At 48.5% G+C, this 27,053-nt stretch overlaps 1 protein-coding gene and 1 long non-coding RNA gene across 22 annotated transcripts in view; one reads left to right on the top strand and one right to left on the bottom strand.

Moving 5' to 3' along the window:
- Positions 1–1,022, bottom strand: part of LOC113886854 — a 53,288-nt gene extending 52,266 nt beyond the window's left edge. For 3 of the 5 annotated variants that reach the window (XR_003509571.1, XR_003509570.1, XR_003509567.1), the window contains exon 1: positions 890–997. This is a non-coding gene — a long non-coding RNA (uncharacterized LOC113886854). Of the gene's footprint in view, positions 1–889 lie in introns of all 5 variants that reach the window. The other 2 variants (XR_003509569.1, XR_003509568.1) reach the window with 2 other exon arrangements.
- PNPLA4 (patatin like phospholipase domain containing 4) overlaps positions 83–27,053 on the top strand; it is an 85,037-nt gene continuing 58,066 nt past the window's right edge. Inside the window, exons 1-6 of one of the 17 annotated variants that reach the window (XM_027533433.1) lie at positions 1,093–1,179; positions 1,935–2,049; positions 3,452–3,632; positions 6,773–6,867; positions 8,673–8,808; positions 26,046–26,111. In XM_027533433.1, coding sequence (XP_027389234.1) covers positions 3,453–3,632; positions 6,773–6,867; positions 8,673–8,808; positions 26,046–26,111 — 477 coding nt within the window. In that variant the 5' untranslated portion in view covers positions 1,093–1,179; positions 1,935–2,049; position 3,452. Of the gene's footprint in view, positions 831–1,050; positions 1,180–1,865; positions 2,050–3,230; positions 3,249–3,447; positions 3,633–6,772; positions 6,868–8,672; positions 8,809–26,045; positions 26,112–27,053 lie in introns of those variants that run through there. The other 16 variants (XM_027533427.1, XM_027533430.1, XM_027533432.1 and 13 more) reach the window with 16 other exon arrangements.

The raw sequence follows: 27,053 nt of genomic DNA, 5'->3' as shown, positions 1-27,053 counted from the left end.
AATTGTTAGGGTGTCTTCATGATCTGCTGTTCACAAGAAAGAAAAACAAAATCACCTCCTTCGCTCTCTTGCTTACAGAAAGTGTCCTGGGGCAGAGTCCAGGGCCCTGGAATCTCAAACGGGGCAGAAAGAAAAGGTGCCAGGGAAAGGCCATTTGGGGAGCTCCCGCCCACTCCCTCTCCCGCTAAGAGACTCTCTTGGCATCCTTCAGATTCTCTTCTGTAGCTTCGGTGTGAATAAACCTGTCCTCCAACAAGGGGATCTGGGTCACCTTCCACCACAAAGCCCACCAATTCCTCCAGGCTTGATTGTTAGGATTGGACAGGGAAGACATTGTTCAGGGACAGAAAGAGCCGCCGGTCCTTTGACTCTGGGTGGGAATGCCAGCCGAGTGCGGGCCGCCATACTTAGGTCTAACGAGGGCCAGTGGTGCCCGCTGACGAAAGCAAGAGGCTGGTCCGTTGCAGGCCGGCTTTGCAACACGAACTTCCACGCGTTAGCGCCAGCTCGCATTTTGCCACCCCGTTTTGCAGAGAAGTCACCTGGGAAGCTCAGAAAGGTTAACACAACCCTTGTCCACACAACCTAAGGCGGCCTGAGGAACCGAACGCAGCCCAAAGCCGTAGTTCGGCCTCTCCAATAATGCTGAGGAACAACAAATCACAGGCTGGCTTGCAAAAGCCGAGGGACGGCCCGCCCTAACACGGACAGCCGAGCCCGCCTCGAGGAGAAGGAGACGGGAAACCACTTCCGGGAAACAGCCGACCACAGGACCAAGCACTTCCGGTGCAAGGCACAGGCGGGTCGTTCGGAGGTCAGCGGACTCGCAGGTAAGGGCCGACCCTAGCCATCCGGAGACGGTACGAGCCCAGAATGTCGTCTCCCTTACCCGCGCGAGAGGAAACACCAGGGTGAAGCGGGCCGAGCGCGCGCCGCCATGTTAGGTTCGGCATTTTCAACGGAGCAGGCGGGGCCGAGTGGACGCCGGCGTCAGCGCGATGACGTCGTAGACCGGGCGCCTGCCTTCTACCTGCGGAACCTTCCTGGGCGGGCCCAGGGCGCGCGTCGTCCCGCCCTGATCGGCGGGGCCAAGTTGAATGACGGCCTAGCCCCGCCTTCCGGTTCCGGTTGAGGGCGGGAGAATGCTGCTCTGCGCCGAAGTGTCTCAGACCTGCGTTGGTAGAGGGGGACCGGGAGCGGGGGGCGGAGAGCGGGGGGCGGAGGGCGGGCCGCACGTTCTGGCCAGCCCATGTGTCTCCAGGGGCGAGCGAGTCTGGGTAGGAGGAGTCCTTATTCCCGCCGCACCCAGACCTCGAGGGTGGGAGGCTGGGCACTGGGCTTGCGACTGCTGGGCCGGCTCCTTGGAGGCTGAGCACCCAAACGCTTCTCCCCGGTCCATCCTTAAGAAATTAAACCCAAACCGGGGCTCGGCTTCAGTGACTGAACGCGCAAGGCCTGGCTCCAAGCATCAGGGCCTTCAGATCAGTTCAGTCGCTCAGTCGTGTCTGACTCTGTGGCCCCATGGACTGCAGCACGCCAGGCCTCTCTGTCCATCACCAACTCCCGGGGCTGGCTCAAACTCATGTCCATGAGTCGGTGATGTCATCCAACTATCTCATCCTCCGTCGTTCCCTTCTCCTCCCGCCTTCAATCTTTCCCAGCATCAGGGACTTTTCAAATGAGTCAGTTCTTTGCATCAGGTGGCCAAAGGATTGGAGTTTCAGCTTCAACATCAGTCCTTCCAATGAACACCCAGGACTGATCTCCTTTAGGATGGACTGGTGGGATCTCCTTGCAGTCCAAGGGACTCTCTAGAGTCTTCTCCAACACCACGGTTCAAAAGCATCAATTGTTGGCATCAGGTGGCCAAAGCATTGGAGTTTCAGCTTAAGCATCAGTCCTTCCAATGAATATTCAGGACTGATTTCTTTTAGGATGGATCAGGTCCTTGAGTTCCTAAATTCCAAGCCCAGGCCAAATACCTAATCTGAAGGTACCGAAATCCGGTGTGATGCCCCTTTCCCCTTCGGAGTGAAGAGCATTGCAAAGGTGAATGTTTTATACACATGGTGAAATCGTGCCCCCAGAGGTTTGGGGGGGTGGGGAATTTTACAGTTAAATTTGTTGCTAATATCAGATGGTGCAGGTGACGTTTCTTTGGGCCTTCAATTGCACTTGGCAGTCGCAGTCTCAGTTTGTCTTGAGAAACTTCCCTATGAAATACATTAAATTGTTGAATAATTCAGTATTGCATTATGGAATAATTGTGAGCATCCGTTTCAAAACAAAAGCAGGACAAAAACAAAGGAATGCTCACAAGGGAAACGGGTAGGGAGCCAAGCTGTCTAATTTAAATTTATTGATGCCACTTGGCAAAGAGCAAATGTGTCTTTAATTTGGAGTTTGCTACAGTCTGTAGTGATGTTACTAATGTTACCAATCACCCAGACCCCCAAATGTTTCAAAAGGTTAAGAAAAAAGGCCAAATGCCTTGCCAGTTGAAATTAATCCATTTGCTTTTTGCTAAGTAATTAGAAAGTAGGCTGCATAGTCTATGTACTGAACAGATATAAACTGATGTTAATTTTTTTAATTAATATGATTATATTGGGTCAGGGTGAGTGAGGGAAAAGAAAATGTTTCTTTGAAAGATTTGGATGTTCAGTTAGACTTTGATTGAAAATATGCTTAGACCAGAAAATTATATGTAGACACATATACCAGAGAAGGCAATGGCACCCCACTCCAGCATTCTTGCCTGGAAAGTCCCATGGACGGAGGAGCCTGGTAGGCTACAGTCCATGGGGTCACTCAAGTCGGACACGACTGAGTGACTTCACTTTCACTTTTCACTTTCATGCATTGGAGAAGAAAATGGCAACCCACTCCAGTGTTCTTGCCTGGAGAATCCCAGGGACCGGGGACCCTGATGGGCTGTGGTCTGTGGGGTCGCACAGAGTCGGTCACGACTGAAGCAACTTAACAGCAGCAGTAGCAGACACATATACGTACTCTTTGCAACCCCTATATGGAGTTCTCCAGGCCAGAATACTGCAGTGGGTAGCCTTTCCCTTCTCCAGGAGATCCTCTCAACCCAGGAATCAAACCCAGGTCTCCTGCATTGCAGATGGATTCTTTACCAGCTGAGCCACAAGGGAAGCCCAAGAATACTGGAGTGAGCAGCCTATCCCTTCTCCAGGGGATCTTCCCAACCCAGGAATCGAACCGGGGTTTAGCCCACATTGAAGGTGGATTCTTTACCAACTGAGCTATCTGTGAAGCCCATATGCATATATTTGTGTGTGTGTGTATATATATATATATATAATTAAACATACATAATTGTATTTATCTCATCACTTCTAAGAAATGATGACTAGCATCCATGTGGAACAAACTATACCACCTTACAGGCATTTCTTGGGTTCTGTTTCCCCACTTTCGCAGCTAGAATGAAGCACATCAACTTGTCCTTTGCAGCGTGTGGGTTTCTGGGCATTTACCACTTGGGGGCAGCATCGGCACTCTACAACCACGGCAGAAAGCTGCTGAAGGATGTCAAGGCCTGTGCAGGGGCTTCTGCGGGATCCTTGGTTGCTTCGGTTCTCCTGACAGCGCCGCAGAAAATAGAGGTAATTAAGTAGTAACTAGGCTGTGTTGCTCATCAGTAAATTAAGAACAAACAGGGAAGATGATTGTTTAACTCTATTAAGTTAACTGCATAGAAGTCATCCTTTGCCTGGGAAACAGAAAAGGTTAAGATTTCTTTTAAAGCGTCACCCTTAAAGAGTTGTGCTCTCCATTTGGAAAAGAAGATTATTCGGGGGGTGACAATGAGACAAGGAAACAAAATGCCTTATTTTGCTCATGAGTATTTCTTTAGTCTTAAGATTCCAGCTTTGTTTCTTTCCAGCAAACGTTTATTTCTCCGTTAACTGATCATGAGAACACAGGGCCTGTCCTCAAGGCCTGGAATATGTAGCTGATGAAGTCTTAGCTTGCTTCTACTTACAGACAGGCCTGTAAAGTAAAACATGACCCTGTAATTTAAATGGGATGATAATGGAATGTAATTAATGGCTTTTTCATTCCCATAGTAAGAAGCCCTGAATTTGAAGTAGTTTATCTAGAAGTAAGAATAATAAGCTTTCATTAAGTTTTTCATTTAATGCAGTCTGTATTTTTAAGCCCTCCGTGGTGGCTCAGTAGTAAACCTGCCTGCCATGCAGAAGACTCGGGTTCAATCCCTGGGTCCAGAAGATCCCCTGGAGAAAGAAATGGCAACCCACTCGAGTATTCTTGTCTGGAGAAACCCATGGACAGAAGAGCATGGCGGGCTGCAGTCCATGGGGTCGAAAAAGACTTAGACACAGCTTAGCAACCAAACAACAGCAACGACGGTGTTTTTTAAGATTTGTTTTCTGCTTCTAGACAGTCGACTAAAGGACAACAGCAGCAGTGTTTTTAAAATCAATTTTCTGCTTCTAGATGGTCGTGATGCTCTCTCTGACTTTGAGAACTGGCCTCAGTGGGTGGAAAATACTCTGTTTATTAATTACATGCATTCTCTTAACCACTTGGAATAGTCATCATATAATGATTAACACTTCCGTGCCCAGGGATGAATTCAAGTTCACACTTAAGTGTTCAGAACCAAAACATTTTAAACACAAGAGACTTTCTTGGGAAGGGGCGCCCTGGTGGAGAGCAGGAGGGTGAGGGAACTCAGGAGGACTACTCTGCCACATGGCTCGAAGTCTGGGGTTTTAGGGTGAGGGGATTAGTCTCCGGGTTGTCTCTGGGCCATCAGTCTGAGTCACGGCCCTTCCTGTTTGTTTGCTCAGCCAAGGTGGATGCCTGCAAGAAGGATTCTGGGAGGTGGAAAGACGCGTGGTGTCCTCCCTTTGACCTTTCCCGAACTCCTCCTCCGTGCTGGCTTGCTGGTTACACGCTCCTCCGGGAACCTCCTGTCGTAAAATAACTCATGTAAACAGTTACTATCGGGCCGAGTTAGGATGGGCGGTTTCGGCCAGTGTCTCCCCTCACACAGGGGCTCTGTGTATCTCGTGAATCCCAGTGCCGAGCCCAAAGTCTGGTGTCAGTAACTTGCTGGATGGATGAACTAAAAAAGTCAAGGATGGGTCTGGGTTCAAATCCTGGCTATGACACTCATTCTTGATGACATGGTAGGAAAGATGCTTAACCATACAAACTTCAGTTTTCCTATCTGTCCTGTGTGGTGATTATATCCACCTTGCATTCTTTTTTTTTTTTAACCTTTACTTATTTTTAATTGAAGGATAATTACAATATTGTGTTGGTTTCTGCCATACATCCGCGTGGATCAGATAGGTATACATATATCCCCTTCTTTTTAAAACTCACTCCTACGTCCCATCCCAAATTCTATTTTTCTTATTTCTTTTTAGTGAAGTATAGCTGATTTAAAGTTGTTATTCATATCTGTTGGGCAATAAATGACTTAGTTATACACACACACATATATATACATTAATTTTTAATATTCTTTTCTATTATGGTTTCTCATAGGATATTTTTTTCTCTTGGAGTATAGTGGCTTTCCAGGCTTCCGTGGTGGCTCAGATGGTAAAGAATCCACCTGCCATGCGGGAGACCTGGGTGCGATCCCTGGGTCGGGCAGATCTCCTGGAGGAGGGCATGGCAACCCACTCCAGTATTCTTGCCTGGAGAATCCCACACACTGAGGAGCCTGGCGGGCTACAGTCCACAGGGTTGCAAAGAGTCAGACATTACTGGGCGACTAAGCACAGTACACAGTTGCTTTCCAATGTTCTGTTAGTTTTTGCTTTACAACATGAATGAGTTATAAGTATAACATATCCCCTCCCTCTTGAACCCCCCTCCCACCTCCCTCCCCATCCCACCCCTCTAGGTTGTCACAGAGCCCCAGTTGGAGTTCCCTGAGTCACACAGCAAATTCCCACTGGCTGTCTGTTTTACTTATGTTAACCCACCTTGCAATGTTACGTGAGCATGTGCCAATAGAGGATCCAGCATCGGCTTGCCTGTGAGACCGCACTTAGGGAGCAGGGGGGCTTTTGTTGAACACCTTTGCCCCAGCCTAACCTCCAGAGACTGTGATCTGCTCTTTGCAGATGACAGTCATCACGACTCCTTTCTCTGTTGTCGGCGTTGGTGTTAATTGGCAGCGCTGTTGCAGAGCTGCAACTGAAACGTTTCTGAGGCCACAGAATTGTTGTGGGAGAGGAGTTGCCTTAGAGAGGTCTGTAGGAAGAAAGTGCTCAGTTAGCATTGGAATCCAGCCTTCAAGGATTTTCCAAAGGTGATAAAAAAAAAAAAATAAGATTGTAATTGGGAGAACACATAGCTTGCCTGGGGACCAGGAGTGGAGGGTGAGGATCAGGCCCAGAAGGGCTTCTAGCCTGTGAAGCACCCGACACCTGGGGTTAGCTTTGTAGGGTCCAGGTGTTGCGTTTGGCAGGCTTCCCTGGTGGCTCAGATGGTAAACAATTTGCCTGCAATGCAGGGTTCAATCCCTGGGTTGGGAAGATCCCCTGAAGGAGGGCATGGCTACCCACTCCAGTATTCGTGCCTGGAGAATCCCATGGACAGAGGAGCCTGGTGGGCTATGGTCCATGGAGTCACAAAGAGACAGGACTGAGCAACTATCACTTATATAATTACCTTGTGTGGTGGGCACAGAGGTCTGGAACCAGAATGACTTTTCTTCTGACAAAACACAGGCTCACCTATTAATTTTCTTTTTCAGGAATGCAACAAGTTTACCTATGATTTTGCTGAAGAAATCCGAAGGCAGTCTTTTGGGGCACTAACACCTGGCTATGATTTCATGGCCCGGTTGAGGTACGTATTTATATTTATATATATATATATATATCAGATCGGATCAGATCAGTTGCTCAGTCGTGTCCGACTCTGTGATCCCATGAACCACAGCATACCAGGCCTCCCTGTCCATCACCAACTCCTGGAGCTTGCTCAAACTCATGTCCGTTGAGTCGGTGATGCCATCCAACCATCTCCTCTATTGTCCCCTTCTCCTCCTGCCTTCAATCTTTCCCAGCATCAGGGTCTTTTCCAATGAGTCAGTTCTTTGCATCAGGTGGCCAAAGAATTGGAGTTTCAGCTTTAGCATCAGTCCTTCCAATGAATATTCAGGAGTGATTTCCTTTAGGATGGACTGGTTGGATCTCCTTGCAGTCCAAAGGACTCTCAAGAGTCTTCTCCAACACCACAGTTCAACACCACCAAAGCATCAATTATTTGGTCCTCAGCTTTCTTTATAGTCCAGCTCTCATATGCAAACATGACTACTGGAAAGAAAAACCATAGCTTTGACTAAACAGACCTTTGTTGGCAAAGTAATATCTCTGCATTTTAATATGCTGTCTAGATTGGTCATAGCTTTTCTTCCAAGGAGCAAGTGTCTTTTAATTTCATGGCTGCAGTCACCATCTGCAGTGATTTTGGAGCCTGCAAAAATAAAGTCTGTGACTATTTCCTCATGTATTTGCCAGGAAGTGTTGGGACCGGATGTCATGATCTTAGTTTTCCGAATGTAGAGTTTTAAGCCAACTTTTTAACTCTCCTCTTTCACTTTCATCAAGAGGCTCTTTAGTTCTTCTTCACTTTCTGCCATAAGGGTCGAATCATCTGCATATCTGAGGTTATTGATATTTTTCCCAGCAATCTTGATTCCAGGTGAGAATATATATATATTCCCACGTGGCACAGTGGCAAAGAATCCATCTGCCAATGCAGGACACACAGGAGACTCGGGTTCGATTCAGAAAGATTCCCCTGGAGAAGGGCATGGCAACCCACTCCAGTATTCATGCCTGGGGAATCCCATGGACAGAGGAGCCTGGCGGGCTGCAGTGCATGAGGTCCCAAAGAGTCGGACATGACTGAGTAGCAGAGCGTGTATATAGTAACGTTTCACCGCAGAGCCTGCGTAACCGGGATGCTGTGGATGAGCTGTAGCGAGCTCAGGCAGCATTGTCAGCAGAGCGTGTATATAGTACGTTTCACTGCAGAGCCTGCGTAACCGGGCTGCTGTGGATGAACCGTAGCAAGCTCAGTCAGCATTGTCACTCCTCAGATGTTCACGAGGCGGCCAGTCATCAAAGGGGAAGCGTGCGGTGGACAGTCAGGCTGCTCAAGATGGCAGTTCTCTTGCTCTCTGTACATCCCCTGTCCGGACCTGTCCTGGCTACCCAGGCACCCAGTCTCGTCTCCTCGCTTGTCTCTGCCCCGCGATCCTCCTCATCTTCAGGCCAGAGGGGCTCCACCTGCCAGTTTCATGAAGCGGAATGGCTGTCCTCCACGATGGTCGTTAACCTGCAAACTTATGAGCTGGTCCCTGCTGTAACCAAGGAGCCTACCTAACCCCAAGGCCCCATATAAACGGTGACCTCCTCCTCCCGCCAATCTTGGCTGCCTTGTCCTGTCCACGACACACGGGCGAGGCGTTGCTCCACCGCTTTTATATCTTTTTGGATTTGGATGTGTGAGATTCTGCAGCTGCTAAGCCTCTGGCGTTCCTGTCACTGTCTGGACTATCTCATGGATTTCGGGTGGGGGCAGCTAGAAGGCTTGCAGGCCTGAGGGGGTGCAGTCCTGCAGGCCGCTCCCTTTCTCTCCTCCAGGAGCGGAGTGGAGTCGATTCTCCCCACCAACGCACACGAGCTGGCCCATGGCCGCCTGCACGTCTCCATCACCAATACCAGGACCAGGCGGAACTGCCTGGTGTCCAGCTTTCCCTCCAGGGAGGACCTCATCAAGGTAAAGGCGGCCGCGCCCCACGGTGCAGGGAGCCAGCCAGCCCGGTGTGCGTGTTAAGCACAGTGAGCGTGCAGGGTCTTTAAGTCAGCGGTCCCCAGCGTTCCGGGCGCCAGGGATGGCTTCATGGAACACTTTTTTCTTTTTCTTTTTTTCCCTGAAAGACTTTATTTTGTATTGAGGTATAGCTAATTAATAAACAACGTTGGGATAGTTGCAGGTGGACGGAAAGGGACTCAGCCACACATACACATGCATCCTTTCTCCCCCAAACTCCCCTCCATCCAGGCTGCCACGTGACACTGAGCAGAGTTCCCTGTGCTGTCCAGCAGGTCCTTGTTGCTTCTCCATGTTAAATACAGCAGTGTGTCCATGTCCACCCCAAACTCCCTGACTATCCCTTCCCCGATCCTTCCCCTTGGGAACCATAAGGTGATTACAGAGTACTGAGCAGAGTTCCCTGTGTGGTCCAGCAGGTCCTTGCTGGTTCTCTGTGTTAAATGCAGCAGTGTGTCCATGTCCATCCCAGACTCCCTGACTATCCCTTCCCCCATCCTTCCCCCTGGGAACCATAAGGTTATTACAGAGTATTGAGCAGAGGTCCCTGTGCCGTCCAGCAGGTCCTTGTTGCTTCTCCATGTTAAATACAGCAGTGTGTCCATGTCCACCCCAAACTCCCTGACTATCCCTTCCCCCATCCTTCCCCCTGGTGGCCATAAGGTTATTAGAGTACTGAGCAGAGTTCCCTGTGCGGTCCAGCAGGTCCTTGTGGGTTCTCCATGGTAGACACGGCCGAGTGTCCATGTCCATCCCAGACTCTGCAACTCCATCCCCCATCCTTCACCCCCACCGGCTTAGCCAACCGTAAGTTTGTCCTCTGTAAGTCTGTGCGTCTCCTTCTGTTCTGTAGGTTCATCTGTATCACTGAGGACAGTTTTTCCGTGGACTGGGGAAACGTGCAGGAGGAAGTTTCGGGGATGATTCAAGTACATCACATTTATTGCCCACTTTATTTCTATTATTATTGCATCAGTTCTGCCTCAGGTTCTCAGGCATTAGACCCCGGAGGTTGTGAACCCCTGCTCTAAATCCAGCTTTGCATCTCGGGCCTCATAGATAATGGGTGCTCCATCAGTCCTGCGTCTCATGGATGGATCTCAGTGTTCCTGAGGCCACAACACAGCAGGCGGCTCCCAGAGGCCTGTGGACGAGCCCGGTGTCTTGTCTCGTGATGTTCAGTGTGGCCACATTTACTCTGTGGGTGAACTTGAGTACCAATAACTGTTCTTTACACTGTTGTAGGTTAATGCTCTGCAGTTCACGTAAGACTTTGTGCGTGGACTACCGTATTCAGTCCTTCCACACGCCTTCTGTAAATCAGGCAGGACAGGCAAGATTAACGCCTCTTCTGTTGCTTTCTTAACAGAAGAAAGGGGCAGAAAGATTTTATGTGGCACGCCCCAGGCTGTACCGATTGCCAGTGGGAATCCGGGTCTCTTAACCGTTTCAACCGAATGCTCCCTTTCCTTTCTTCTGTTTGGCATTGACGCCTTTCTGTCCACACACACATGGAAGCTGGTTGAGAATTCATGATCTCTGAGAGCTATTTCAGCTGAGTTGCAAATAGCAATGCATTGGTAAGGGGATACATGAAATATTTTAAATTGTCAAGGACACACTAGGGCTTCCCTAGTAACTCAGACGGCTCAGTTGGTAAAGAATCCACCTGCCATGCAGGAGACCTGGGTTCGATCCCTAGGTTGAGAAAACCCCCTGGAGAAGGAAATGGCAACCCTCTCCAGTGTTCTTGCCTGGAGGATCCCATGGACAGAGGAGCCTGGCAGGCTACAATCCATGGGTTTGCGGAGTCGGAACGACTGAGCGACTAATGTGCAAGGATGCACGGCTCTTAGAAATGCCAGCCAAGTTTTATTTTCCTTCTGTGGGTGTTGTGGGGCTTCCCTCACGGTACAGATGGTAAAGAATCTGCCTGCAATGCGGGAGACTTGGCTTTGATCCCTGGGTCAGGTAGATCCCCTCAAGAAGGGCATGGCTACCCGCTCCAGTATTCTCCAGTGGAGAGTCCCCACGGGCAGAGGAGCCTGGTGGGCTGCAGTCCATGGGGTCTGCAAAGAGTCGGACACGACTGGGGGACTCACACTTTATCTTTCTGTGGGAAACATAGCAAGCCTCGGGTGATAGAGAACATGTGTGTGCAGACAGCAGCAGGTGATGGATTGAGCGTGAGAGCTAAAAGTTTCACCTGAATTAATGATAAATGCAGTGTTGTTTTTTTTTAACTATCGAATCTCCCTGTTTGAATTTTACATTTGAATGATATGATTTGAAATACCTAATGAAGTGTTGAGCTGACAAGTGAAATTACTCTGCGATTTAAGAGATTATAATATCTTCACTCCATGTACCAATTCTTCTTGTCTCACTCATACACTGATATTCAATCTCTCTTAAGAAAATATTTTTCTATAATGTAATTGTTAAGCTTGTGTAGACTTAAAGACTAGAAAGAGGGAAGCCGATAAATCCATGCCTGAGTTGTCACAGATCATCAACACCAACACAGAGACATCAGGCTGGCAGTGGGTCAGAACACCTCTTCTTGTACAAGATTGTGAACAAAGGACTGTCATCTCATCATAAAACAGGAGGGGAGGGACTTCCCTGGTGGTCCAGCAGTTAAGACTCCATGTTTCCACTGCAGCACGCCAGGCCTCCCTGTCCATCACCAACTCCCAGAGCTCACTCAGACTCATTGCATCAAGTCAGTGATGCCATCCAACCATCTCATCCTCTGTTGTCCCCTTCTCCTCCTACCTTCAGTCTTTCCCAGCATCAGGGTCTTTTCCAGTGAGTCAGTTCTTTGCATCAGGTGGCCAAAGGATTGGAGTTTCAGCTTCAGCATCAGTCCTTCCAATGAACACCCAGGACTGATCTCCTTTAGGATGGACTGGTTGGATCTCCTTGCAGTCCAAGGGACTCTCAAGAGTCTTCTCCAACACCACAGTTCAAAAGCATCAATACTTTGGCTCTCAGCTTGCTTTATGGTCCAACTCTCACATCCATACATGACCACTGGAAAAACCATAGCCTTGATTAGATGGACATTTGTTGGCAAAGTAATGTCTCTGCTTTTTAATATGCTGTCTAGGTTGGTCATGACTTTCCTTCCAAGGAATAAGCATGTTTTAATTTCGTGGCTGCAATCACCATCTGCAGTGATTTTGCACCACCCCACCCCCCCGCAAAAAATAAAGTCTGTCACTGTTTCCATTGTTTCCCCATCTATTTGCCATGAAGTGATGGGACCAGATGCCATGATCTTCATTTCTGAATGTTGAGCTTTAAGCCAACTTTTTCCCTCTCCACTTTCACTTTCATTAAGAGGCTTTTGAGTTCCTCTTCACTTTCTGCCATAAGGGTGGTGTCATCTGCATATCCGAGGTTACTGATATTTCTCCCGGCAGTCTTGATTCCAGCTTGTGTTTCTTCCAGTCCAGTGTTTCTCATGATGTACTCTGCATATAAGTTAAATAAACAGGGTGACAATATACAGCCTTGACGAACTCCTTTTCTTATTTGGAACCAGTCTGTTGTTCCATGTCCAGTTCTCACTGTTGCTTCCTGAGCTGCACACAGCTTTCTCAGGAGGCAGGTCAGGTGGTGTGGATATTTTCTATATCGCACCATGACTCACTGACCGCTGTTCAGCACACATTTGTTACTGCTCTGTCTAACTTAATTTTTGTCTGTCTTCCCTCACTAGAGTGTAAGCCCCACGGAGCGTCAGGAACTGCTGTCTTCTGTCCCCTACTGAGTCCCCAGCCCTCACACTATGCCAGCTCCATCAATTTGTGTTCCATGAATGAATATGAATTAATAAATCAATGAACTGAGGTGGCACCTACTAAAAGCACGAAGAAGCTGCATCCTTCACGTTCAGTGATCTGGACAAAATAAAGGAGCTGGTTTAGAGGCCCCACAGCAGCCCAGGTGTCTAACATTCTGCTTGGTCGCCATGCTCCCACTCCACCAATGCTCGATAAAATCACCCTCTTAATTCCTTTCGCGTGGGGGTGTGACTAACGTTTCCCCCACCCCCGCCACTAAAATGTCCACACTGTACTCCCCAGGACCTGCGAACCAGGCATCTCACTTGGCAGACGGGATCGTGTAGACAGGATGAACGTGACGATCTCAGTGGGGAGGGGGAGATGGTGCTGGGCTAGGTGGGCGGACCCCAGCTAAGCCTGTGTGGGTTTAGAAATAAGAGACGCTTGCAGATTCTGAGATGCAGGAGACTTTGCATAAGGAGGTCACAGAGGGTGTGCACCCCTTGGAGCAGCCAGTGACGCTGAGGGACCACAGTCCTACAGCTGCTGGAACCGCGCGCTTTACCGAGATCTAAATGAGCAGGAAACCTGGTCTCCCCAGGAGCCCCCGGGAAGGAAGGCCCTGCCATCACCTTAATTCTTTGTCTCAGGTGGATCCAGCCCATTTTGGGTCCCGATCTCCGTACCCTAGGATCGTCCGTTTGTCTTGTTTTTAGACTCTCGGTTTGCAGTTCATTGTTAAAGCAGCAGTACACTTGCCAGGAAAATCCCACGGACAGAGGAGCCTGGTGGGCTGCAGGCCATGGGGTCGCTGAGTGTCGGACACGACTGAGCGACTTCACTTTCACTTTTCAGTTCCATGCATTGGAGAAGGAAATGGCACCCCACTCCAGTGTTCTTGCCTGGAGAATCCCAGGGATGGGGGAGCCTGGTGGGTTGCCGTCTATGGGGTCGCACAGAGTCGGACACGACTGAAGTGACTTAGCAGCAGCAGTGAACCATGGTGGTGGTTTAGTCGCTCAGTCGTGTCCCACTCTCTTCGACCCCACGGACTGTAGCCCGCCAGCCTCCTCTGTCCGTGCGACTTCCCAAGGCAAGATGCTGGAGTGGGTTTGCCATTTCCTTCTCCAGGATAGTGAACTGTGGCAGTACGTAAACAGGATTTTTTTTTTTTTTTCCTGATTTGCTTTGTTTTGGATAATAACTGCTCAGAGAACTAGTGTAATTACTTGAGTTCATTGAACAGAAGAGAAACAGTTGACACAACTGCGTAGTACCTTGTAAGGAAAATAATAGAATAATTAACATGTATCCTAGGTTATACGAGACACATTTTAAGAGTTGAGTAGAATGGTCTAATATTTCGCAGAAACTAAAAACAGGTGGCTAGTTCCTTGACAGCAGATGGTGGCAATAATAATGCATGAAATAGACGCGTGGAATACGCATGAGCACGTAGTTCAAAGAGCAAGATTGGTCAAGCGTACAGGAGGGAAGAAGAAAAAAGCATGACGACGGGAAAATAAACCCTCCCCCTGTGGGTGGTGACGTGCTGTGTTCTGATGAATGAGGCAAGTGGGAACCACTGTCTGAGATAGTTGTTCTTTCCTTTTTTTTTTTAATCTAAAGCAAAACGTGAATGTGAAGGTCACTCAGTTGTGTGGCCCATGGAATTCTCCAGGCCAGGATACTGGAGTGGGGAGCCTTTCCCTTCTCCAGGGGATCTTCCCAACCCAGGGATCGAACCCAGGTCTCCCGCATTGCAGGCGGATTCTTCACCAGCTGAGCCACGAGGGCAGCCCTAATTACAGTTGCTGATGCTGCTGCTAAGTCGCTTCAGTCGTGTCCGACTCTGTGCAACCCCATAGACGGCAGCCCACCAGGCTCCCCCGTCCCTGGGATTCTCCAGGCAAGAACACTGAAGTGGGTTGCCATTTCCTTCTCCAGTGCATGAAAGTGAAAAGGGAAAGTGAAGTTGCTCAGTTGTGTCCGACTCATGGACTGCAGCCTACCAGGCTCCTCCGTCCACGTGATTTTCCAGGCAAGAGTACTGGAGTGGGCTGCCATTGCCTTCTCCGTAATTACAGTTAATGTTTAGTAAATAATGAAGAAATAGGATAAGCCACACACATCACTGCTTTGCACTCCTGTGTGAGTCTGTCATGAAATTAAAGCCCCAGCTTTTATTTTATTCAGCTGACTGGATAGAATTTACCCTTTCCTAAACGTTCTTGTACTCCTATCTTTGTTCATGAGCACAGTGGTCACATGCGTGCTGAGTTGCATCAGTCGAGTCCAACTCTTTGCGACCCCGTGGACTGTAGCCCTCCAGGCTCCTCCCTCCATGGGATTCTCCAGGCAAGAATCCTGCAGTGGGTTGCCATTTCCTCCTCCAGGGGATCTTCCCAACCCAGGGATTGAACCTGCGTCTCTTATGTCTCCTGCACTGGCAGGTGAGCTCTTTACCACTAGTGACACCTGGGTGGCTCACCTACATCTATAAAGTCTTGAGAAATGGATGATTACTACTGGGTTTTGCTGCCTTTAGGCATCTGATTTTAGCACCTCTCACCACTGGCCCGGTGCACATTCACCCACGTGCTTTTGTGTGATGAGTCACACTTAAACTATATTAGCTTCATTTTTGGTGGCGTGGAGATATTCTTCTTTCACCTGAGCGGCAATGGTAGTTGATTCTTTTCTAAGAACCTCTTGAAAAAAAAAAAACACCTGACCGCGGTGGGTTTTAGTTGGGGCACCAGGGATCTTTAGTTGCAGCGTGTGGCATCCAGTTCCCTGACCAGGGATTGAACCTGGGCCCCCTGCACTGGGAGCATAGTGTGTTAGCCACTGGACCACCAGAGAAACTCCTCTCAGAACCTCCTTTGAAAGTTATGTGGTCCAAAGACTCATTTTATCTGGGATTGGATTTCCATAGTATTTGGCATCGTATGTCCCTGGCGATGGAACTTACTGCCTTGGTGTGACTGTATCCCTCCCAAATTCCCGTGTCGAAGTCTTAACCCCCGTTATGATGGTGTCTGGAGGTGGAGGGTCTTTGGGAAGTGCTGAGGTCATGAGGATGGAGCTGACATGAATGGGATGAGTGCACTTACGAAAGAGACCCCGAGAGCGCCCCTCACCGCTTGCAGCAGGTGAGGATGTAGAAGTGGGTTCCCAGTAGACACGGAGGCTCGTACTGCCGAGATTCTACAACTGTGCCAGGTAAACTTCAGTTCCTAAGCCTCCCAGTCTGTGGGATTTTGTTGTAGCAACCTGAACGGACTAGAACGGGGGACTGGCATTGAGAGGCGAGAAACCTCTATAACAAATACTGGAAGTGGCTCTGTAACTGAGTTCCTGACCAGGAAGAGGCTCAGTGAGTTTAGACGCTCAGGTTAGCAAAAGCCTGCACTGCCGCAGGGGGTTCCGGTGAGGACTCGGAAAGAAAACAGGAAACCGGGGAGAGAGCCTCCGCCTCCGTCTTCTTAGAGAAACCTGGAGAGTGCAGGCCATATGAATGAGGTCGCAGTCGGAAGCGAAGTTTTGCTGTTGTTGTTAATTACTTTATTGGACTGCATCTGATCTTAGTTGCGGCCCTTGGAAACTTTGCGTTGCATCACGTGAGATGTTTCTTTGCAGTCTACGGGTTCCCTAGTTGTGCTGTGACTGGTCCGGAGCACATGGTCTCAGCAGTCTCAGCGCCTACCTTAGCGAACAGGATCCTAATTCCCCTACCAAGGATTGAACCCACGTCCCTGGCATTGCAAGGCGGGCCCTTAACCACTGGCTTTCCAGCAGAGTCCCTGGAAACCCAGAAATCTTAAGCAGACGGCGGAGGAAAGGTCATCCTTGTCATGAGCTGACCAAGAAGAATTATGTGTGTGTTCTCCCGTGTTCTGTGGATGCTACAGCTCGCTGGTGCTCATGTTGGATGTTTGGGGGCAGTTTCCAAGCACAGCGTGGAAGGAGCAACCTGGTTTCTCTTGGCTACTTAGAGTGAGAGACAGGAAGAGGGAAGAGACTTCAAGATGGAATTGTTCCGCAAAACCTGGAGGAGGACTTAAAGGTTTGGAACGTTTTCAGCCTGGACGTCCTGGAAAGAAGGAGACTGCCTATTTAGGATGCAACAGGAAGGGTGTGGCTGTCTGACCGGGTAACCTTGTGATGACGGGGTCAGGCGAGTTCGGCCATCTAGACGGAAGCCGGGCCCTGTGGTCCCAGAGCACGGGAGAAGGCCTTTCAGACAGCATTGGTGGCTCTTACCATCAGAGGTCTGAGAGTGCCAGGCCCTCGCCAACACAGGGCACAGCAGAGGAGGCGCTCTCATGAAGGCAGTGCCCTGCAGAGCCAGGGGGTGCAGCTGACCCCCATCCCACCCCATGACCCCAGCCCTGGGGAGACCCTACCAGGAGACCCACTTGTGTTCAGTCAGGTCCGACTCTTTTATGACCCCCACCCCCATGGACTGTAGCCTGCCAGGCTCCTCTGTCCATGGGATTCTCCAGGCAGGAATACTGGAGTGAGTTGCCATGCCCTTCTCCAGTGGATCTTCCTAAACCAGGGATCGAACCCGGGTTTCCTGTGTTGCAGGCAGATGCTTTACCACCTCAGCCGCTAGGGAAACCCTGGGGGACCCAGACACAGAGGCGAACACTTGTCACGGGCTCTCTGTTTGCTTGATCAGTCACCCAGCCGTGTCCGACTCCTGGTGACCCCATGGACTGCAGCACGCCAGGGCTCCCCGTCCATCACCGTCTCCTGGACTTTGCACTTGTTCATGTCCATTGCATCGGGGATGCCGTCCAACCATCTCATTCTCCGATGCCCTCTTCTCCTTCTGCTGTCAATTTTTCCCAGCATCAAGGACTTTTCCAACGAGTCGTCTGTTCACATCAGATGACCAAAATACTTGAGCTTCAGCAAAGTTCCTTTCAGTTAATATTCAGGGTTGATCTCCCTCAAGATTGATTTGATCTGCCATCATGGGTCCTTGGAGTTCATCTGTGGGCCCCTTTGCGTAGTGTCCCCCAAATGTCTGAATGTGTTCACTTCATGCCTTTTACGCTCCAGGTTTTATTCTGGGCTATTTTTCTTCAAAAGGAAGCATACAATCAGGAAATCCAAACGTAGTGTAATATTAGTCTTCAGCAAAGGATACGTAGAGAAGTAAATCCTTTTTTTAAAAACCAAGTCATGTGTTTTTTGGCCATCCATATATCTTTATTTTTTTGGAGAAGTGTCTGTTTAGGTCTTCCAAGCCTTTTGGTTTTTTTTTTTTTTTCTTTTCTTTTATTGAGCTGTGTGAGCTGCTTGTACATTTTGGAAATTCCTCCTTTGTCAGTTACTTTGTTTGCAAATATTTTCTCCCATTCAGAGGGTTTTCTTTTCGTCTTGTTTATGGTTTCCCAGCACAGGGAGCTCAGCTCTGTGCTCTGTGATGACCTAAAGGGATGAGGTGGGGAGCTGGGAGGGAGGCTCAAGAGGGGAGGTTATATGTATACATATGGCTGACTCACCGGCTTTTGTACAACAGACACTAACACAGCCATGCAAAGCAATTATACTCAAAACAAACAAACAAAGCATAGTAAATCAGCTGTATCTCAGTAAAAGAAAAAATTTTTTAAAAGTCATGTATCACCCCCACAGCTGAGCAGAAATGATTTTGAAATTAACCATGCCACAGAGGGCTGGGGCTTCCCCAGTGGTTCATCTGGTAAAGAATCTGCCATTTACAAGAGACACAGGAGAGGAGGGTTTGTTCCCTAAGTTGGGAAGATCCCCCTGGAGAAGGAAATGGCAAGCCACTGCAGTATTCCTGCCTGGAGAATGCCATGGACAGAGGAGCCTGGCAGGCTACCTACCGTCCATAGGGGTCAGAGAGAGTTGGACATGACTCAGCAGCTAAACAGCAGCAGCAGCAGAGGGATAGAGCTTTGGCACCTGTCTGAATTGGTACAAATCGTTGAATCCGTGTTTAAAGCTCACCCACTGTGTGTATGCTCTGAGATGATCTTTCGACATCCACGGATGCTCTCTGATACACACACACCCAGGAGGGCGTCCATGCAGAATGGTGTCCCTCTCGGGAAGAAGAACCCCGTCTCCATCACTACGATGTCCTCAATCTCCCTGCACACAGTGTGAGTGTTTTTTTCAGGGACAGCTCACGTTTAGCCTTTTGAAGGTGAAATAAGGACTGAATTTAAGATTGGTCATTATCTTGGAAAGACTGGGGAGGATAAATTTGAGCCTGTCTTTGAATTTCAACTATGCCAGCAGGCTCTGAATAAACAGCCAGATTCTCATTAAACGCCACAGTCAACTTTAGGCATAAATGAGACTTGTTGAGAATTTATTCTCCAAGGAGGCCAGGCTACATCATTTTCTAAACGCCTCTTTTCTGTGCAATGAAAAATGAGAAGAGCTAGTCCTAACGTCTGTGGAATACGCAGTTGGCCGTGGTTTATACAGTTGTAAAGGAAGTCACTAACTTTTTTTCTTACCGTGGTGTACTTCGAGCGTGTGTGTTTGTGCTCATTCGCTCAGTCGTGTTCAACTGTGTGCGATCCCAAGGACTAGCCCACCAGGCTCCTCTGTCTGTGGGAAATACGCCAGCAAGAATCCTGGAGTGGGTTGCCATGCCCTTTTCCAGAGGATCTTCCCACCCAGGGATTGCACCCAAGTCTCCTGTGTCTCCTTACATGGCAACTGGATTCTTTACCACTGAGCTACCAGGGAAGCTCAGGGAAACAAAAGCCACATTAGCGGTTTAACATACATCTAATTCTTTCCTTTTTTATTTTTTTTGGCTGTATCAGGTCTTACTTATGGCACACGGGATCTTTGCTTTTGGCTACAACACGGAAGCTCTTTAGTTGAGACCTGTGAACACTGAGCTGCGGTGTGTGGTGTCTAGGTCCCTGACCAGGGATGGATCCAGGGCTGCCTGTACTGGGAGCGCAAGGGTCTCAGCCACTGGACCAGCAGGGAAGTCCAACACACGTGTTAATTCTTACAATGCTGGACGAAGTGACGGGGAGGAGCACTAGGTTCCTGCCTTCTGTAGCACTGCTTTCAACCAAAGAGCATCCCCAGGACGTGGCTAAATATCCGCGGAGGGCTCAGACACCCCCGCTTGAGACCCCACCCCCCACCCTCGGCCCTAGACGTATCGAGACTTATTAAGAAAAATTTCACCGGGACACCGGTGAGGTTAAGACAGTAGAGGAGCCTGTTTAGCCTTAGTGTTTCATATCTCATTAACCATCTCCCTCCTTAGAAAATCCTATTTACTTGCAGCAGTAAGAAAAGCTGCTTAGTTCCTGTCTGTCGAAAGCCAATTTCCCTACTAACCACAGTTTGATACACAAATCACTAGCCTGAATAAACTGTGACAGAACAAATACATTGATTTTGGGGGAAAATGATGGGTATTTTCCAGTTCACTGCACTCTTCAAACCCGCTCAGAGGATTCTTAACTGTTTCTATCTGTGACAAAGTAATTGGATAGCATTTTTCATTTCAATACCTCCAAAAGAGATCCAGGCATTAACTTGTGAACTTTACTTTATATCTTGTCATGAGGGATGGGGGAACCCACATAGTTCAGCTTCTAAAGGTAGCGGTGTTTTGTTGTTTTTTTTTTCTCTTTGTTTTTGCAAGCCACATGTCTGCATAGCATAGTGAAATGAGCTGTTATAGCGAAGTTAGGGGTTCGATCCCTGAGTCAGGAAGATCCCCTGGAGGAGGAAATGGCAACCCACTCCAGTATTCTTGCCTGGAGAATCCCACGGACAGAGGAGCCTGATGGGCTACAGTCCATGGGGGTCACAAAGAGTCAAACACCACCGAGCAGTGCACGCACAGTGGAATAAGTGACTAGAGTTATAGAGTGTCTTTGGTTGTTTAAAGGCCCCTCTGGCAGTGGTTTAGTCGCTAAGTCGTGTCTGACTCTTACAACCCCGTGGACAGTAAAAAATGTGTCTCCTGCATTGGCAGGTGGATTCTTTTTGTTTTTTTTAATTGAAGGCTGATTACAATATTGTGGTGGTTTTTGCCATACACTCACATGAATCAGCCACAGGTGTCCATGTTGGCAGGTGGATTCTTAACCACTGGACCACCAGGGAAATTCTGTAATAATTTTTTCCCCCACCACTGTATCCATTGTACTTTATTATTTTTTTCACAGCTTCATGTTTTTTTTTTTTTTAATTAACTTTAATTGGAGGATAAGTGAAAGTGAAGTCACTCAGTCATTTCTGACTTCAGGCTCCTGCATCCATGGGATTCTCCAGGCAAGAATACTGGAGTGGGTTGCCATTTCCTCCTCCCGGGGGTCTTCCTGACCAAGGGATCAAAACCAGGTCTCCCGCACTGTTAGGCAGATTCTTCACTAACTGAGCTAGGAGGGAAGCCCAAATTAAAGGCCTCTAAGTCCTGTCATTTCCAAGACGTGTGCCAGACACAGATTGCTTCCGTCATTGCTTTAGTTCAGCCTTGCCTTTTTCTGGCAGCTTCGTTAAAGAGCCGCACTGTGCTTGCAGAGCACACCTAGGGTCTGTGATTGTTTTCTGTGTTGCTTTGTTTATGTATTCATGGCCACACTAGTTCTGCGCTGCTGTGCGCGGTCTTTCTCAAGTCGAGGTCAGCAAGGGCTACTCGAGTTGGAGTACTCAGGCTTCTGGCAGGGGCTTCTCGTTGCAGAGCACAGGCTCAGTGACTGTAGTCAGCGGGCCCAGGTGCCTTGTGGCCTGTGGCACCTTACTTTCCTGACCAGGAATCGAGCCCGTGTCCCCAGCATTGGCAGGTGGATTCTTAACCACTGGACCACCAGGGAAGTACTGTAATAATTTTTTTTCCCCCAGCACTGTATCCATTGTACTTTATAATTTTTTTCACAGCTTCTTTTTTTTTTAATTAATTTTAATTGGAGAATAACTGAAAGTGAAGTTGCTCAGTCTTTTCTGACTCTTTGAGAGCCTATGGAGGATGAGTTTACAATCTAGGGATGGTTTTTGCATACATCCACATGAATCAGTCAAAAGTATACATGTGTTCCCCCACCACACCACGTCCTGAATTCCCCTCCCATTTCCCTCACCACCCTGTCCTGCTGGGTGGTCCCAGAGCACCGGCTAGAAAGTGTTAAGTCACTCAGTTGTGTCCGACTTTCTTCGACCCCACAGACTGTAGCCCGCCAGGCTCCTCTGTCCGTGGGATTCTCCAGGCAAGAATACTGGAGTGGGTGGCCATTGCCCCCCTCCAGGGGATCTTCCCGACCAGGGATCAAACCCATGTCTCCTGCATTGGCAGGCACATTCTTTACCACTGAGCCACCAGGGAAGCCACTGTAATTATGTTTTTTAAAAGGAGTGGAGAACTGATGAATTAGGGTGAAGGCAGTGACCAGAACTGTGTCCAGTCTTGTGCTGAAACCTGGTCAGGGCGACTACGGGGCTGACAAGCTTGGGCCTGAGCTTGCTTGGTTTCCATTCTATCGTCCCCACTGATGGCTGTGATCTTCTGCAAACCACCAGAGAGGCTGCTCACCCCGGCTTGCACCTTTCTGGGAAGGGTGCGGGTAGCGGCAGGCGTGGCACCCTATCCATCATGCCCACACCGAAGCTGAGATTTTGGAGATGAATGCCTCAGTGAGGGCTGGTCTGCACTGACCCTCCTTAGAAGGCTGAGACCTCTCGTGCAGGGCTGTCATCATACCTCGGGTCCATGCTTTGCGCTCGACACCTTACACTTCTCCCTTTAGTTATTTCTCTGTGTTTCACTGGCGGATCGTTGCATTATGATATTGTGTTGGTCTCTGCCGTCCAATCCACACGCATCAGCCGTAGGTACACATGTGTCATCTCCCTCTTAAACCTCCCTCGCACCTTCCACCCCAATTTCTTCTTTTTTCCTTCTTTATTTTTATGGAAGTATAGTTGATTTGATCTGCCTCTTGAGAAACCTGTATGCAGGTCAGGAAGCAACAGTTAGAACTGGACATGGAACAACAGACTGGTTCCAAAGAGGAAAAGGAGTACATCTAGGCTGTATATTGTCACCCTGTTTATTCAACTTATATGCAGAGTACATCATGAGAAACGCTGGACTGGAAGAAACACAAGCTGGAATCAAGATTGCCGGGAGAAATATCAGTAACCTCGGATATGCAGATGACACCACCCTTATGGCAGAAAGTGAAGAGGAACTAAAAAGCCTCTTGATGAAAGTGAAAGTGGAGAGTGAAAAAGTTGGCTTAAAGCTCAACATTCAGAAAACTAAGATCATGGCATCTGGTCCCATCACTTCATGGGAAATAGATGAGGAAACAGTGTCAGACTTTATTTTTCTGGGCTCCAAAATCACTACAGATGGTGACTGCAGCCATGAAATTAAAAGACGCTTACTCCTTGGAAGGAAAGTTATGACCAACCTAGATAGCATATTCAAAAGCAGAGACATTACTTTGCCAACAAAGATTCGTCTAGTCAAGGCTATGGTTTTTCCTGTGGTCATGTATGGATGTGAGAGTTGGACTGTGAAGAAGGCTGAGCACCGAAGAATTGATGCTTTTGAACTGTGGTGTTGGAGAAGACTCTTGAGAGTCCCTTGGACTGCAAGGAGATCCAACCAGTCCATTCTGAAGGAGATCAGCCCTGGGATTTCTTTGGAAGGAATGATGCTGAAGCTGAAACTCCAGTACTTTGGCCACCTCATGTGAAGAGTTGACTCATTGGAAAAGACTCTGATGTTGGGAGGGATTGAGGGCAGGAGGAGAGGGGGACGACAGAGGATGAGATGGCTGGATGGCATCACTGACTCGATGGATGTGAGTCTCAGTGAACTCCGGGAGTTGGTGATGGATGGGGAGGCCTGGTGTGCTGTGATTCATGGAGTCGCAAAGAGTCGGACACGACTGAGTGACTGATCTGATCTGATCTGATCTGATTATGGTTTATCATAGGATTTTTTTTTAATTGGAGTACACTTGCTTTACAATGTTGTGTTGCTCTCTGCTCTGCAATGAAATACATCAGCCATATATATACATCCATCCATCCCCTCACATCGCATCTGTCTTGAACCTCCCCCCGCCCTATCCCACCCCTCTAGGTCATCGCAGAGCACCGAGCTGAGCTCCCTGTGCTAATACAGCAGCTTCCCACTAGCTGTCTATTGTAGACATGGTCGTATGTGTATGTGGCAGTGCTCGAGTCGGTGATGCCATCCAACCATCTCGTCCTCTGTCATCCCCTCCTCCTCCTCCCGCCCTCAGTATTTCCCAGCATCGGGGTCTTTTCTGGTGAGTCGGCTGTTCCCTCCAGGTCATTATGCTGGTGACCGGGCCTCTCATAATTTGCCCTTTAGAATAAATCAGCTTGTGAGAGCTGACCTCACAAATCACAGGTACAGCGTCGTTTCTTTGGGTGAAGTACCCTTCTGACTTCTGAGTAACTCTTAATGGATATTGTGTATGCTCAGTTGCTGAGTTGTATCTGACTCTGCAACCTCATAGACTGTACCCCACCAGGCTCCTCTGTCCATGGGGTTCTCCAGGCAGGAATACTGAAGCAGATTGCGATTTCCTTCTCTAGGGGATCTTCCTGACCCAGGGACTGAACCCACATCTCTTATGTTCTCTGCCCCGGTAAGCGGGTTCTTCACCACTGGTGCCACCTGGGAAGCCCTGATGCATACTGCACGACTCATTTTTAAGGCTCATAACCCATCTCTGAATAATTCCTGCTGGGAAAAGAAACCTGATGAAACCTTTCACAGCAAACAGCCATGGAGTCTTGACTTATCAACTGAAGCTTTGGAGCTTAAGTAGTCAGTATCTAACGCTGTATCTTTCCTGATAGAACACAGCGATTTGCAAACCGCATTGCACAATAAAAACTTGTGCATTTCAGGAAAGCTCCCCAGAACCCGGCTTTTTCTGTGGGAGGAGACGGTAATATTTGCAACGTCAGTCTTTTTTGACTTTTTAAATGGAAGGTAAAGTATGATTGGTGCGTCTAGCTGGCAGTGTCTCATTACATATCCAGGACATGTCCCTGGCATGTAACATGTTTTCTTCCTTTGGTGACAGCCTGGTGACATTAATGCAAACATCCCTCAGCTGCGAGCTAATCACTGCCATGACAACCAGAGGGGTTTGTTCCTCTGGAAGACTGAAACATCCAAATGATTCTCACATTGTGGCATAGAACATCGTAAATAACTGACTTGCAGCCTGTACGCACTCAGGAATTTAGACAAACCTGGACTTTAATCCATCTAGTCAACAAAGGTCTGTCTAGGCAAGGCTATTGTTTTTCCAGTGGTCATCTATGGATGTGAGAGTTGGACTATAAAGAAAGCTGAGCACAGAAGAATTGATGCTTTTGAACTGCAGTGTTGGAGAAGACCCTTGAGAGTCCCTTGGACTGCAAGGAGATCCAACCAGTCCATCCTAAAGGAGATCAGTCCTCGGTGTTCATTGGAAGGACTGATGCTAAAGCTGAAACACCAATACTTTGGCCTCGTGATGTGAAGAGCTGACTCACTGAACAGACCCTGATGCTGGGAAAGATTGAGGGCAGGAAGAGAAGGGGATGACAGAGGATGAGATGGTTGGGTGGCATCAACCACTCGATGGACGTGAGTTTGAGTAAACTCTGGCAGTTCAAGATGGACAGGGAGGCCTGACGTGCTGCGGTTCATGGGGTCGAAAAGAGTCGGACACAACTGAGCAACTCAATTGAACTGGACTTTAATTGTGCAGTGACGCGACCATCTACCATTAAAGTGCCAGTGTTTCTCAGGTGAAGTCGATGGAATCAGAGGACCATGAATTGTGCCGATGTCTTTAATGTCTTTTCCAACATGAAAAATTTTATCTTCTGTTTAAGTATGTACTGGTGGCTCACTTGATAAAGAATTCTGCTCGCAACGCAGGAGACCCAGGTTCAGTCCCTGGGTTGGGAAGATCCCCTGGAGAAGGGAATGGCAACCCACTCCAGTATTCTTGCCTGGAGAATCCCTTGGACAGAGGAGCTTGGGAAGACCCCAGTCCATGAGGTCGCAAAGAGTTGGGCATGACTGAGCTACTAATGCTTTCGGTTTCACTGTGTCCATGAAATACCTGGACCATGTTTCATTTTTATAGTAGATTTTGGAGAAGGAAATGGCAATTTGCCTCGAAAATGCTATGGACGGAGGAACCTGGTAAGCTACAGTCCATGGGGTCTCAAAGAGTCGGACACGGCTGAGAGACTTCACTTTCGCTTCACTTTGTGTTTAAACAATTGTAACTTACTAGTAGATGACGTGTGAAATAGATGGTAGGGCGTGTTGCTGTCTCATTTCACGAGCTGTGTCTTTATTTTGTCCACTAGGTCCTGCTGGCCAGCAGCTTCCTGCCCATCTATGCAGGACTGAAGCCAGTGGAATACAAAGGGCAGGTAAGCGTCCTAGAGCCGACGCGGGATCCGTGGTTCCTGTAGTCATCCGTTTCCTTTAGGAACATCCATGACTGTTGATATTATTCTGGCGGCTCCAACTCTGTTCCTATGACTTTGGTATCATAGGTCTGTGTCTGTTTAACAAAAGGAAAGGAGTCCAGTGCAGGGGCCGTGGTACCCTGGAACTGAGATTTTGTGGTTGAGAATGATTGACGAGGGCCCTCCTTTTTTCATTTGGTTAAAAAAACTTTGCCCTTATTTTTAATATCCAAAGAAGCAACAATAAAGTTTTTAAAAATGTACTCAAGTATAGCTGCTTTGCACTGCTGTGTGTGCATGTCAGTCACGTCCGACTCTGTGACCCGCCAGCCTCCTCTGTTCGTGGGACTCTCCAGGCAAGAACACTGGAGTGGGTTGCCCTTTCCTTCTCCAGGGGATCTTCCCCACCGGGGGATTGAACCCCTGTCTCTTGCATGTCTTGCATTGGCAGGCGGATTCTTTACCCCTGAGCGATCGGGGAAGCCCTGTTGTTAGTTCTGCCGTCCAGCAAAGTGAATCACCTGTGTGTTTCCATATATTCCCTCTTTTTTGAATTTCCTTCCCACCTAGGTCACCACAGAGCGCCGAGTCGAGTTCCCTGCGCTCTGCAGGAGTTTCTCGTCACTTGTCTATGTTAGACACAGTGTCAGTAGTGGAGATACGTCCACCGCAGGCTCTCAGGTCATCCCTCCCCGCCGCCCCTCCTCTTGGTCTGCATACATGTGTTCTCTCAGTCAGTCTGTCTCTGCTTTGCCAGGTAAGTTCATCCGTGCCATTTTTCTAGATGGCACGTGCAAGTGATCTTATATGATATTTGCTTTTCTCTTCTTGACTTATTTCACTCTGTATGACGGTCTCTAGGTCCGTCCATGTCCTGCCAATGGCACCGTTTCGTTCCTTTTC

The sequence above is a fragment of the Bos indicus x Bos taurus genome, chromosome X (assembly GCF_003369695.1).
Source record: "Bos indicus x Bos taurus breed Angus x Brahman F1 hybrid chromosome X, Bos_hybrid_MaternalHap_v2.0, whole genome shotgun sequence".
Lineage (NCBI taxonomy): Eukaryota > Metazoa > Chordata > Mammalia > Artiodactyla > Bovidae > Bos > Bos indicus x Bos taurus.
Note: the sequence above shows the minus strand (reverse complement) of the source record. Positions and strands in the feature narration are given on the sequence as shown.